Here is a 15,146-nt window from a genome sequence, read left to right as displayed (position 1 = left end):
TGTCATAATATTCAGTGTACTGAACATCACAACACCTTTATGAGGCAGGGAAATACTATTGTCCCCATGTTATCAACAGAGAACTGAGGCAAGGAAACTATAACTATGTTACACAAGAAAACTGTGGTAAAGCAAGCAATTGGACCTGGACCTGCAAAGTACAGCTAATTGGGATTTTTTTTTTTTTAATATAAAATGTCTTTTTACTGAAAAATGCCAATTACTCAAAACAAAAATTTTGCAGGAAGGGATTGGTTTTCATCAGTTTCTCAACTCAAATTTGAAAAAAAAGATGTTAAACAAGATGTTTTGACATTTTCTAAACAAAATGAATTAAACTTTTACAGTATTTTGAATATCAGAAGGGTAGCCGTGTTAGTCTGGATCTGTAAAAGCAGCAAAGAGAGTCCTGTGGCACCTTATAGACTAACAGACATATAGGAGCATGAGCTTTCGTGGGTGAATACCCACTTCATCGGATGCATCAAGCATTTTGAACGTAAGCTAATTATAGTACAAAGCCCTTTTAAAATAAAAATGGTCAAAACTGAAACCTAGTTATTAAGTTGATCAACAGGAATGCAATCTGTCAGTCAATCTAAGGGCTGGTCTACACTTACCTTGCAGTCCGACGCGGGGAGTTCGACTTCTCGGAGTTCGAACTATCGCGTCTGATCTAGACGCGATAGTTCGAACTCCGGAAGCGCTAGGTCGAACTCCGGTACTCCACCGCGTCAGGAGGAGTTGCCGGAGTCGACCTGCGAGCCGCGGACTTCGCTTCCCCGCCGTCTGGACAGGTAAGTTTTCGAACTAGGGTAGTTCGAATTCAGCTACGTTATTCACGTAGCTGAATTCGCGTACCCTAGTTCGAATTAGGGGGTGTGTGTAGACCAGGGCTTAGATAAATTGTTTTCCCATCCCATAAAAATTTTGGAAATTCTTCCTATTCCTGAATCAGGATGGAAAATTAAAATTTTGAATGCTCTCAAACCAAAAAGCCCAAATATTTTTTCAATTCAGGTCAGTTGAAACATTTACTTACACTTTTAGTTACATTTTTGTAACCATGCTGAAGATGAATTTGATAGTGCTTTTAGAAACACCCACCACTGTTTCAGTACATATTTAACTGAAGTGGTTAAACACCCGTGCTCAGTGGTGAACTCCAGCTGGTTCACACTGGTTCGCAGGAACCGGTTGTTAAATTTTGAAGCATTTTTAGAACCGGTTGTTCCAGGACAACCAGTTCTAACAAAGCTTTTAAATTTAACAAAGGCTCGGGCAGCTGTCTGCCCGGCCCCAGCTCACCTCCCCCTCTCCCCTGAACGCTCTGCCCTCCTTCTCCTCCTCCTCCCCGCGAATCAAATGTTCGCGGGAAGCCTGAAACAAGGAGCAAGCAGCTAACCCGGGAGGGGGGGCGGACGCGCGGAGGGCTCTAGGGAGGCATGGCGCGCGCATCCCAGTCCGGCTCCCCCTGCCCCTGGCCGAGCGTCCCCAGCTCGGGCCGGTCCTGGCCAAGCGGCTCGGGCCGGTCCTGGCCGAGTGGCTCCAGCCCGGCTCGGGGAGTCAGGCCCCGCGGCGCCGGTTCCGGCAGAGCAGACCCGGTCCAGGCCTCAGGCAGTGTGGTAAGGGGGCAGGGAGGGGGTGTTTGGTGGGTTGTGGGGGGGGCGCGGATAGGGGTCGGGGAGGTCAGAGGGCAGGGAACAGGGGGATTGAATGGGGACAAGGGTCATGGGGGGCAGTCAGGAAGGAGCAGCTGTTGGATGAGGTGGTGGGGGGCAGTCAGGGATAGAGAGAAGGGGTGGTTGGATGGGGCAGGGGTCCTGGGGGGCCATCAGGAATAAGAGGAGGGGTTGGATGAGGTGGCAGGGGACAGTTAGGGGACAGGGAAGGGGGGTGGATGGGGCAGGGGTCCTGGGGGTGGGGTGTCAAGGAACATGGGGGGGTTGGATGGGGTAGGAGTCCCAGGGGGCAGGAGGGGCACAACCCCCTCATGGGGTGAGGAGGAGGGAACCGGTTGTTAATATTTTGGCAGCTCATCATTGCCCGTGCTGGTCTGTGCTTGTTGACTCAGGACAGTGAGACTCACGCTAAGGAGTTGTTTAATTGCAGTGTAGACGTTTGGGCTCGAGCTGGAACTTGGGCTCTAGGACCCTGTAAGGTGGGAGGATCCCAGAATTCCGGCTGCAGCCCGAGCCTGAATGGCTACACTGCAGTTAAGCAGCCCAAGCCCCACAAGTCTGAGTCAGCTGGCACAGGCCAGCCGTGAGTATCTAACTGCAGTGTAGACATATCCTAAGAGACCCAACACCCTTTACACTTGGGTGGTCTCCTACTAGAAAGCCGATAATATAGTCTGCTACTATAACTGAAATTCAGTATCTTAAGGAATGACAACGGTAAAGCTTTCAGAACTATTGCGAACTATATTTGAAGTATTAAATTAACACCAAGATTTGCTCTTATTTCATTGCAGTCATGAGAACATTTTATGCTACACCATATTTTTTTCTAAAAATGCTTTAAGAAGATAGTCTCCTAAAGGAGTTGCATAGAGATATTAAGCAAGAGTTTGTTTTCAGACTAAAGAAAGAAAATTTGTCTTCAAATTGATTTGGACATTTGAGATTTTCTAGCAGTTTTATCTTCACAATGGAAACAGTTAGGAATGCCATGCATACTCACAATGGAGTAGAGTTGGTTGTATTAGTCTTTAATCATTACTTATGTTCCACACCGACCCCAACTCCCTACAGAGCCATTCTCATTCAGTGAACAGAATGGGCAGTCTTCAGGGTAGTCACACAGATTCATAGATTCTGAGGTCAGAAGGGTCCATTATGATCATCTTATCTGACCTCCTGTATAACAAGCCAGAGAACTTACAAAATAATTTCTCAAGCATCTCTTTTAGAAAAAACTTTTAAATAAAAACTGAATGCTTATCAGTGATGGAGATCATAACAACATTTGATAAATTGCTACAATGGTTAATTATCCTCACAGTTAAAAATTTACACCTGAATTTGTCTAGCTTCAAATTCCAGGCACTGGATAATGTTATACCTTTGCTAGATTGAAGAGCCCATTATCAAGTATTTGTTCCCTATGTATGTGCTTAAAGACTAATTAAATCTCAAACTTCTTTGTTAAGTTAGGCTGAAAGAGCTCAATCTGTCACTATAAGTTATGTTTCCTAACCCTTCAATCATTCGAGTGGCTATTCTCTGAGCCCTCTCAAATTTATCAATATCCTTCTTAAATTGTGGACACCAAACTGGACACAGTATTCCAGAAGCAGTGCCAAATACTGAGGTAAAATAACCTCTCTATTCCTACTCAAGATCCCCCTGTTTATATATACAAAGATCACATTAGCCTTTTTGGTCCAAGAAGGCCCTGGCCTGTGGGACCCCAGTTTTATCTCTTGCAGAAGTTGGAAAGTGTGCCACAAATAAGTCAAAGGATTGCGGAAAATAAAGTATGGTCTCATGTTTACGCAGTAGAATGCCACCCTGGAGAATTGGATTCTATCCCTACTTTTATACAGCTGGACAAGTCACTTAAACCAAGCTTTTCACAGGTGGTCTCTAATTGTGTGTTCCTCTGTTTCTGGATGGCCAACTTGAGATGCCTGTGGCCTGATCCACAGAAATTCTGAGCACTAAACACCTACAAATGAAGTCAAATGCACAATGTGGATGCTCAGCAACTTTGGTAGTAAAAGCAACATTGCCTGGACGAATGAGCCTAGAGTTGAGAGCCAAGAGGTCCAAAGTCCTAATAATCGCTCTGCCACTGACTCTCCTGTGTGGCTTTGGGGAAGTTCATACTGCCTTTGTCAATTCCCACTCAATATGTAAAATGGGGATATACTAACCCATTAATTAATATCTGTATAGTACTTTGAACATATAGTGCTATATAATGCTGGAGTACTTTGAAAAGTCCGGCGCTAGGTGTCTCAACTTAGGACCTCCAATTAGTAGTGACATTCGCAAAATCTGGCCTCTGTCTCCCTAAGCCTCAATTCCCCATTTGTACATTGGGAATAATGATCTGCTATCTCACAAGGTAGCCATCAAGATAAGCTAATGTTTTCAAGCTTCAGATACCATGGTGATATACACTAGCAGTTCCCAATCAGTGGTACACATACCACTGGGGGTATGCAGAGGTCTTCTAGGGGTTACATCAACTCATCTAGATATTTGCCTAGTTTTACAACGGGCTACATAAAAAACACTAATGAAGTCAGTACAAACTAAAATTTCATACGGGCAATGACTTGTTTATACTGCTCTCTACACTGAAATGCAAGTACAATATTTATAATCCAATTGATTTATAATTATATGGCAAAAAAGAAAAAGTAAGCAACTTTTCAGTAATATTGTGCTACGACACTTAGTATTTTTATACAATACAGTAAGAGATCAGGCCACATTTTGAATGAAGATAAAAATAAGTACTGAGTAGCTGCATCATTCCCTAAATATAATGCATCCTGTGCACCAAATGAGAAGATGAAGTTACTCACCTTGCGCAGAACAATGGTTCTTCGAGGCTAGGGACACCATTCCCTAGTCCATAAATGGCTATTAGCCAGGATGGGTAAGAATGGTGTCCCTAGCCTCTGTCAGAGAATGGAGATGGATGGCAGGAGAGAGATCACTTGATCATTGCCTGTTAGGTTCACTCCCTTTGGAGTGCCTGGCATTGGCCACTGCCAGTAGACAGAATACTGGGCTAGATGGACCTTTGGTCTGAACCGGTACGGCGGTTCTTATGTTATGTTCTTATGTGTCCCCCTATCAGTGTTTTACTATAGGTGTATCTGCGTCCATGTGCTTCTGATCGGAGATCTTTGGGTAGCAGTGTCCGTTCAGCCTGCGCATGCATTCCCCCACCTCATGTTCTGCCTCAAGGCTAATTAGAGCTGTGCAGGCGAGCTACCCTCAGTTCCTTCTCTACCAGAGTCCTTATCAAGAACTCCAAAGCAAAGAGGAGGAGGGTGGGTTGTGGGACACCCATAGGGGGGCACATCTTGAAGAACCATTGTTACTGCACAAGGTGAGTAACTTCCTTCTTCTTCTTTGAGTAGCATCCCTATGGATGCTCCAGTGTGGGTGACTCCTGAGCAGTACCCAGACAGAAGGTTGGGGCTTCAGCGTTCAGCTTTTTATGGATAATATGCACAGCTAAATCTAGTGTCAGAAGCAGAGTTCCCAGTAATTGCATTGTGTTCTGCAAAGGTATGCATGGATGCCCAAGTGGCTGCTCTGCAGATTTCCAAGTTGGGACATTCTTGAGGAAGGCAACCGAGGAGGCAACCAACCGTGTGGAGTGTGGTCAGTTCCAGATGGAGCTATTACACTGCGAACCTAATAACAGAATTTGATACAGTAAGAGACCCATTTGCAGAGTCTTTGGCTGATATTGCCGCACCTTTAGACTGATCTGCAATGGAAAGGAAGAGCTTAGATTTTCTAAAAGCCTTCATCCTATCCAGGCAGAAGGCCAGGGCTCTCCTAACAGCTAGCATGTGTAGTATGGCCTCTGTTATCACGGTAAAGTTTAGGATAAAAGGTCAGGAAGTGAACTGGTTGGTTCATGTGAAAAGATGAGGTCATCTAGGGTATGAACTTTGAGTGTGGCCCGAGAGTAACCTTGTCATTAAAGAAAACCGTAAAACTGGGGTGCACAATAAATGTCACTATTTCCCCTATTCTCCTTGCCAAGGTGATTGCAACCAGAAATGCCGTTTTCATTGACAGATGTGTGAATGAACAAGCGGTCATCGGTTCAAAGGGCAGTCTAGTCAGGCTCTGTAAAATTAAGTTCCTACCACAACATGGGACTGGATGTCTGGGCTCAGTAAAGAGGTTTGCTATGCTCTTGAGCAACCTCTTTGTAGCTGAGTGTGAGAAAACTGAGTATCCTTTTATTTGTTGATGGCCACCAGGTTGGACATTGAGTGAAATGAGAGATAACCCTGATTTCTTGAGTCTGTTTGTCATCTAAAACCATGGGGGAGAGTAGAAGATGTCAGGGTAATTTGCCTGGAATTTCACCAAACTTGAAACCTGGTCCACTTTTGTAGGTAAATTTGACAGGTAGCTGATTTCCTACTGTGTAGTAACACTCCTTGTACCGCCACAGAGCAGGAGCTCTCTGGGTGTTGGAATCATGAAGTAACCAGGCCTTGAGCCAGAGTATCCGCAGGTTGCAATGGACAGTGCGTCCTTCGTTCTGCGAGAGGAGGTAAGGAATGGGTTGAAGAGAGATCTGTGAACACCGCCAGGTACAGGCACATCTGTTTTGGCCAGGTGGAAGCAATCAACATGACACTTGATTTTTCTCTTTTTATTTTTTAACAGGACCTTCAACAGTAGAGGGAACGGGAAAAAGGCATGTAGAAGGCCCTCGTTCCATGGAAGGAGGAGAGCATCCCAAATGAGTGATGTCAAAGGCCTGCCCTGTAACAATAGCATAGGCATTTCTTGTTCAGGAAAGCGTCCTATCATCTGTATCCCCCATTGACAAAATAGGTTGTCAAGTACTGCTGCATCCCACTTGTGGTCGTGTGAGAACTTGCGACTCAGACGGTCCGTTGTTGTGTTCTGCACTCCTGGTAGACAGGTCACTGATATTAGAACATTGTGGGAAATGCACCTGTTCCAGAGCTTTAGCGCTTCTGTGCAGAGGGCAGGTGACCTGGCGCCCCCAATAATTTATGTAGTACATGGACACAATGTTGTCTGTCATGACTTTTGTGCATGTACCTCTGATCAGTGGAAGAAAGTGAGTGCAGGTATTCATGACCTGATCCCTGACCAGCCAGTCATCCAGATATGGGTAGACTTGCACCCCTTGTCCCTTCGGTTAGGCCGCAACTACCGCCATGCACTTTGGAAACACTCACTGGGATGCTGACAGGACAAACGAAATGGTAGTGTGTGTGGTTCATGATAAACCTGAGGAACCTTCTGCGTCCTTGGAAGATCAATATGTGAAAGTAGGCGTGTCTCTAATTGAGGGTGGTGTACCAGTCCCCTGGATCTAGGGAGGGGATAATGGAAGCCAAGGAGACCAAAAGGAACTTCAGTTTCCTAAGGTAACTGATGAGCTGGTACAGGTCTAGAATAGATCTGAGACCACTCTTGACTTTTGGAATTAGGAAATAACAGGAGTAAAATCCTTTGTCCCTTAGATCCTATGGAACCTCTTCCACGACTCCCACTCAAAGGAACAACTGAACTTCCAAGGCCAGAAGTTGCTCATGAGAGGGGTCCCTGAGGAGGGACAGAGAGGGAGGGTGGGAAGGAGGGGTAGAACTGAACTGGAGGGTATATCCCACTTCCACTGTGTTCAGTACACAACAGTCTGAAGTGGGACAAGTGGTCCGTAGACAAAGAAGAAACAGGATCCAGAAACCAGTACAACATCCTTGAGCATCCTATCAAAAAAACCATGGTGTGGCATCGGAAGAAAACCATTGCTATAAAATCTAAATGTCCACCACTATCTTGTCTAGCTTCTCACTGAAAAGCATGGCTTTTGTAAATTTGGCAGAGCAAAGCACCTGCTTTGAGTAGCCATCCACCTTCCAGGGTGAAGCTATTGGTGGTGCCTGGTTACTGAGCTGGAGGCCACAGCTTTCACTGAGAATCTCATCACATTCATTGAGACATGAGTCGGGTGACCATATGTCCTGTTTTGGCTGGGACAGTCCTGGACATGCCCAGTTTTGCCAAAAAAAAAATCTGGCACTTGTCCCATTTGCTCTTGCCATCTGATCATCAGCTGGCAAGAGCTAACACCACAAAATCCCAGTTTTGCCAAAAAGTGGGGTGTGCCTCTCAAGGGTGGCACAGAGGAATGTTCGAAGGAGCAGCTTGGGCCAGCCGTGCACAGGGGGAGGAGGGGTCAAGGGAGCCCTGAACTGGGTCTCATTTTCCCTTTGGGAAATATGGTCACTCTTGGAATCGGCAACTAATGCTGTTGCCAGAGAAACTTTCTTTAATGTAGAGCCAAAAATCAGGGTGATCTCTATCCTTGAGGGCTCAGAGATCTAGGAGAGAGATACCCTAACAAAGCAAGCAGCTGCTAGGCATGCCCTGAGAGAGGAGGCCTCAGAGTCTTTGAGAGTGGCCCCCATTTTTCTATCCATGGGATTCTTATGCAACAACTCCTCTTCTGAGGAGATAATCATATCTTTGTTAAGGGAAGCTACAGTAGCAGCAATCTTCATATCTCAAAAAGAACAGGAGTACTTGTGGCACCTTAGAGACTAACAAATTCATCCGAAGAAGTGAACTGTAGCCCATGAAAGCTTATGCTGGAATAAATTTGTTAGTCTCTAAGGTGCCACAAAGTACTCCTGTTCTTTTTGCGGATAGAGACTAACACGGCTGCTACTCTGAAACACTTCGTATCTCAGTAATTGGGACTTAAGTGCTATAGGATTCAGGAGCCAAACGTTCATTTTTGTCAATGCGCTTGCCCTTATCTGGCTTACCCCATTCATCCTGGTTACTACATTGAAGGAGGAGTGCAGGAGAATCATGTCCTCAAAGAAGGATTTCGAGAGGAGAAATTTGCTCAGAGGTTTATTCTCAGGATTTTGCTCAGATTCAATCTGAATAGTACACACAACCTTGTTGCACATAACCTTTGCTGAGTCTTTCCCTGGTCCTGATCAGAGTCCCAGCCCAACAATTCACCATCCTCTATAGAGGAGGGAGAAGAGGAAGAAGATTCATACCTCCTAGATCCTTTATGCTTTTCCGCTTTGATTTTTTAGCTTGCTTAGAGAGTGTACAAGCTCCATTGCAGCTTTGGTGCAGCCTTTTGCAGCAGCTAGCCTTGCTGAGGGCCTGAAGTCCTCTTGCAAGATCTCTAGCAAGTCATCACCTGCTAGGACTAATTCCCTAGGGAGGGAGGGAGGGAAACACTTCCAGAATCCTCCTGGCCAAATTGGGAAGGAGAGGAGTGCGGATAAACCCTGCTTTTCCAAGAGCGCTCATTTTAGGACTGGGGAGGAGGGGGGAAAGGGAGGAGGAGGAGGAAGATTGTAACCCCTCAAGTCTGCCATCTGTGTTCTCCAGGGGCCCCTTGGAACTTTCCCCTTGAGTTGGCTGACCAGGGTCATCCTCATCCTTGGCCAGAGCAGGGAGAGGCTCTAGACTTCTGGTCCATTTTTCCTGTGCTGGCGTTGTGGCTGCTTCTACGCATACAGGATCCCATGTGCCAGTCTGACTAATAGCCAAGGGACCTAACAGAGTCAGGGACAGAAGGCTGGGTGCAGGCGGGGCACAACTCACCATCTGTCAAGTCTGGGAGGGAAGTCTCACAAATGGAGCACTGTTTGGATTTCACTTAGTGCTTTTTAGGCTGCTGTGCCATACCTGGAAGTGCAGAGGAGCCAGCAGGGATGCACTGCAGCTGAGGCTCTGGGGGTGAGTTCTAACATCCAGCTAAAAAACTGGCACATTGCTTACTACTACCCGAATTTTGACCAAAAAAACCTTAAGCAGATGTGAAGATGGTATTTTATTGTTTAACAGTGTTATTAAAACTGCAATGAATCTAAAAATCACCAACTGCACACTGCCACAGAGGCAGAGAAACTGGAAGCAAGCAGGATCTGTGGCCAGACTATGCGACTCCCAAACTCTGATTTGCCTCCATGAACTTCAGAGAGCGAGAGAGGAGAGCATCTCACAACTCAAGAACTGTGGGAGATGCTGAGATGAAGAAAGTCTTTAATTGCATACTATCATAATGCACGTGCTTTAGGAGACAGCATTAAGGTTGACTGAATTTTGCAAATTTCAGTCTCCTGACACTGCAATTTAAGTAAGTTTCTTTTAACTTTTTTTGTATGCAATATACAAGTACGGTTAAAAGTCTCGTAAACGGAAAAAAAGAACGAGAAGGTTTTGAGTGTGCACTTCTAAATCTACGATTGAGGCTTAAATGTTCAGTTCTTTCACAACAGACAACTAATTAGAGTTGTATTCACTACCCAGAGTTGCTAGTCTCTATGTAAATTGACTGCTTTTCTCCTTAAACTTTTGATTCACAGCACCAACAGAGCACAGTTCACCTTTTAATTTCTAGCTAGCTAAAATCATGTCAGTTAATACCAAGTTCAGCAATTAATTCTCTATGCACCAATATTCTAACAACCACAGGATGCCTCTGGGAAGGTACCTTTAATTGTAGAAGTTTACTTACTCATTTTAAGCACAACTTCAAAAAAAAATTTGGCCTTAAATTTTAGAGGTACTTTATTCTCATCAACATTTATGATCCTCTCATGCAGGATTAGTAGCGAGAGTGGATTCATGTCATTAAAAAAAGTTACCTGTTGGAACCAATACACATGAAAAGATGCTACAAGTTAAATTATAATATACTGTACCAGTTGAGTTTCCTTCTAGGCTTGCAAGAGACAGCAGTTTCTCATTTTCTAAGAAACCTGAAAGACTTGTGCTGAAATGGTCACTTAAGTTGGTGGAAGGTGAAATTTTTTCTCCAGGTTCAGGTGCACCAATCTATTAACAAAATTAAAGCATAAGTGCTTAAGTGTTCTCAACTACTGTATAAATCAGTAGTTTAAACAGCTTCTTCATATGTTAGTCACTTTCTTTAGTAATCTAACCACGACTCTTCCCTCTCTTTGCATTCTCTCACCATGAGTTCTGGTTGTGATGCACCTTGTGTTCTCCTTGCAGCCATTCCCAGAAAGAGTAATAAAGACAGGTACAAGGAAGACAGGAGCTTGGAAAGTAGAGAGGAAAAGGCTGACTCTTAACCATATTAAATGTTTAAAGATTTCTAGATGGAAAACTAAGCACTTGAAGTTTTCCATGTGGAAAAGGGCCATTACTCCCATATCCTACATTGAAGCATGCAGGACTTGCTTGAACAGGGCTCATGACCTGTTAAAGCAAAACTCCAGCCCCTGTGGGCCTCATACACCAACCCAATTGAAATTGTTGCATGGAAAGTCACACAATTATTGAAAAGTTAGTTTTGAAATTTTGTTTCAGCTGAATCTAGTTAACTAAAAATGAAATATTTTAAAAATTCTATACCTTTGACATCTACATGCACTTATACACATGTATATCATACCAACACCATAACAAGCAGATGATTCATTCCAATTCCACTTGTAAGACTATCAACGAACACTGAGAACTTACAGAAATGACAGAACTTCTTGGATGTGATTCAAGTAAGGCCTTATGAAAAAGGCATCAATTTTTAGGAGTTTAAAGGCAATTAGTAGTCCCCTCTAAAATGAGGGATTAAACTACATAGGACAAAACTCAAATTATCTGGGTGACTCACTGCAAGATCAATATCCCTTTTTCCAGAAGTCAAGTTTTGAAGTTAAAGGGAAAGCCATCAAGCCATTTGGCAAAGCTGCAAAACGTCAGTAGCAAGTTATTTCTGCCTTTACTACTGTGAATTATGTTGCAAAGTGGAGGATATAATAAATTTAAGGGACACAGAAGATGATAAACTGAGCCAGTAAGGTTTGTTTCTCTCTACAGAAAACTTATCCCCTTATTTATGTTAATACAGTTTTTCTTGTTTAAAAAGAGTTCTTTAGTTTCCCCGCACATGGAACAGATTTACCTGGTTTTCCTTTTTACTTTGTGGTAGTGAACATATTCCAATGGACAAATCTGTAACAAAAAAGAGTTATTTAACAGCACCTTGAATTTGTTCCTATATTACAATACTAAATTTGTATATTCACACTTCCCTTGTGAACAAGGAATAATTATAACTACAATAAACTAAGCTTCTTGGGGCAAGGACTTGTTATTTAGTTTGTCAAGTATTATGCACACTTTACGGTACCATAAAATAAGTTACCTTATGACAAAATCCACATTTCTGGGATTATGTATTTCTGATTATTCTTATTACACTAATATCAAGATACCCCAATAGAAATTGGGGCTTCATGGTGACTGGCAGCGCACAAACTGAACAAGAGAATGTTTACTCCAAGATCTTAGAATCTACTTAGACAAGATAGGATGGGAGGGAAATAGAGGGTTGAAGTGACTTGCTGAAGATCACAGAGAAAGTCAGTGGCAGACACTGAAATAACACTGAAATAATAATTAATAAATTATTTATTAATAAATAAATAATAATAATAATAAATAACTGTTATTTCAGTGTCTGCCACTGACTGTCTCTGTGATCTTCAAAAGGAAAAATTCACTAATTTGAGTCTCAGGCCTGGTCTACATGGGGAAGGGGGGTAATAGTTGGTCTAAATTACACAACTTCAGCTATGAAAATAGCTTAGCTGAAATCGACGTACTCAGAGCTACTTAACACAGTGTCTTCACTGCGGTAGGTCAACTGCTGCCGCTCCCCCGTTGACTCCTCCTACACTTCTCGCTCCGGTGGAGTACCAGAGTTGACAGGAGAGCGCTTGGCGGTCAATTTACCGTGTCTTTGCTAGACGTGATAAATTGACCCTGCTGGATCGATCGCTCCGGAGGCAAGTATAGACATGCCCTCTGTACTATGTTCTAGCCACTGCATCACACTGTTTCTTTCATCACTTACAATTACCTTGTGTTCCCTCCATACGTTACCCACACATTGTTTCAATTACTGTATTTTAAGCTCTTCGTGAGCTCTCTTTTTGTCTTTGTACAGTACCTAGCACATTAGGGCTCTGAACCCCAAGTGGGATCTCTAGGTACCAGTGCAATAGGGAAGAAAAACAACAACTTGGCATGAACCACTGTCTTGAAAAATTCACTAATCCAGAAATTATTCTTATTGGTCTACAGAACTGTTTCAAGCCCAAGTGGACCACAAGATGTTACTGAAAGGCATTGGTGTCACCTAATATAATTCTGGAATACTGGACAGTTAACTTTGCAAGCTTCCCAGTTCCAAAAAACACAACTGAAGTGTGTCTTGGCATTTTTGCAAGGGTTACTTCTTTCTATAAAATAGGGATGTAGTCCAAGACTACTGCTGAAATTTCAAGAAATCTGTTTTATGTTCAAAGGGAACTATTTTCTAATTTCATTAGGCCAGTGAAGTGGATGCATCTTTTCTAGTCTGATATTTTTTGTAACAAGTAGTTAGTATTTCCCATTGAATGGAGAAACAGGAATATAGGAGAGAGACCTCACTATTGATGCATAAAATATTATTTATTATTTAAAATATTAATATTGTTTACAATGCAATTAATCATAATTTTTTAATCATTTGACAGCCCTATTGAAAATATAACAATATCTGTGTATATTCTAGTTATGTTGTAAAACATTCAGACTGGTTAAAGATATTGCAGGAGTTTTCTGCTTTCTGTCTCCAAGAACAAGCAAATTTCCCTAAAATTTCCCTTCTTACATCTAAAAGAGTTTATATAAATTCAAAAAAGTCTGTATTTTAAACCATTTGCTTCAATTTTTGTGCCAATTTCTTTTACACTGTTTTGAAAAATGGATGTAACCAAAGTACAAATAGAGTATTTTATGGAGTCCCTGGGGTTTCCTAATATTTGCACTCAAATATTAGAAAGCTAGTTTAATAAAATACTGACTTTTTTTTAAGATCAGGTTACTTATTACTATCTTGCTTCCCCTTAACTCTCTGTTCTTATTTCATGGCAGCATGATTTTAGCAGCTGGTATTCCAAACCACTGGAGTTAGGTATTAATGTATCATTTGAAAACTAGACTAAATGTTTTTAGACGATATAAAGCAAGATCTAGAAGTCAGTGCAACTGAAGCTAATGGTCACTGAATTCAGATCAGAGTGGAAGAGGAAAAAGGAAAAGTGCTAATAAAAATATGATTTTGTGGTTTCATACCTGATAAATAAGTGATGTATACCACTGGAATACCGAAACCCCCAATTTTCCAGGAGTGTTCAGGATTAGTTTCTAGTTCATCGTTTGTAAGACATCAGACCTTAGATTTGTCACTGGCCCCCTAGTCTTGCTTTGCTTTTTTACCACAGATTTAAACTTAATATAACAAGTCCCAAACCAAAGACAAATTGATTCGTAGAAAATGGAAACTGAAGTAAAAATTTCCAGTAGAGAAGAGCTCTTCTTATTTATACTTATATTTATTTTATACCAAAAAAAAATACACCATAACAAAGATGTAAGTACATTGGACCACTAAGTGCAAGAATTTCTAAAAGTTAAATACCTTCCAAGTGTTCAATTGGTAATATGTCAAACAAGGTATCTTGACTGAGACTTGAACACTCAGCGATGGCATGCTGGTTGTGCCCTCTCTGTATTAAGTTGGACTCTTTCAAACCATCAGAAACAGGTTGAGCTTCTGTAATTAGTGTAGTAACTCCCCTAGAAAAAAAATAAATTTAGTAACACTTTAAGCCAAAATTTGATCACAATCAGTATACAGTTTCTCTTACTTTGTGTGGACATATAAGTGTGTCTTTATTCTCTTTATAACCCAGAGTACAAACACTGCTGTCTAACCTAGCCCTGATAGATTTAAAGATTATTATAAAATGGCGAGAAATATCCGCTACCTATTAAAAGAATACTGAACTTTAAAAATCTAGTCACTTCCAAAGTAGTAGTTCAAGGTACTACTTGTCACTGAGTCCCTGCTAACAATTTGTGGTTTTCACAAATATGAAAATGTATTACAAGTGTCTCTCTTTACTGTTGCTGTGTGGGAAAACAAACAGACTGGTTACACAAAACACTGTTAAATGCTCAAAATAATTAAAATAAAAGAGGTTTTTATTCCTTTAGTCTTTCAGATATAGTATTAGGTTTTAATTTAAGGGTTAAATAACATTCCCCTATCTCAATTTCAAATTACCCTCTTGCTTCTGGTTGTCAGGTAGAAGCCTTTAAGCCTAAGTCTTGTCTACACCAGTCAAAGTGCACACAAAACAGCACTACTGCAGCTCCATCAGTGGCATCAACGGTTACTACTGAGGGAATTCTGCACCAAAAAACTATGTGCCAAAAAAATTATGTGCACAGTTATTTTAAAATTCTGCAAATTTTATTTGTCAAATAAATGTGGCTCCAGCATGGCAGCGGGGAGCACGGGCCACTGGCTGCATTGATGTGGGAGATCACCCTGAAGCC

At 42.2% G+C, this 15,146-nt stretch overlaps 1 protein-coding gene across 1 annotated transcript in view; it reads right to left on the bottom strand.

Annotated features, from left to right (window-relative positions):
* The window catches only part of LOC123363189 (centrosomal protein of 192 kDa-like), a 220,227-nt gene that overhangs the window by 159,636 nt on the left and 45,445 nt on the right, over positions 1 to 15,146 (bottom strand). Inside the window, exons 14-17 of the mRNA XM_045004073.1 lie at positions 14,224 to 14,381; positions 11,656 to 11,705; positions 10,702 to 10,788; positions 10,430 to 10,562 (exon numbers count right to left, since the gene is read on the bottom strand). Coding sequence (XP_044860008.1) covers positions 10,430 to 10,562; positions 10,702 to 10,788; positions 11,656 to 11,705; positions 14,224 to 14,381 — 428 coding nt within the window. The remainder of the gene's footprint in view (positions 1 to 10,429; positions 10,563 to 10,701; positions 10,789 to 11,655; positions 11,706 to 14,223; positions 14,382 to 15,146) is intronic.

This window comes from Mauremys mutica, chromosome 2, assembly GCF_020497125.1.
Source record: "Mauremys mutica isolate MM-2020 ecotype Southern chromosome 2, ASM2049712v1, whole genome shotgun sequence".
NCBI lineage: Eukaryota > Metazoa > Chordata > Testudines > Geoemydidae > Mauremys > Mauremys mutica.
The sequence above is the reverse complement of the archived record's forward strand: the minus strand, read 5'-3'. Positions and strand labels throughout refer to the sequence as shown.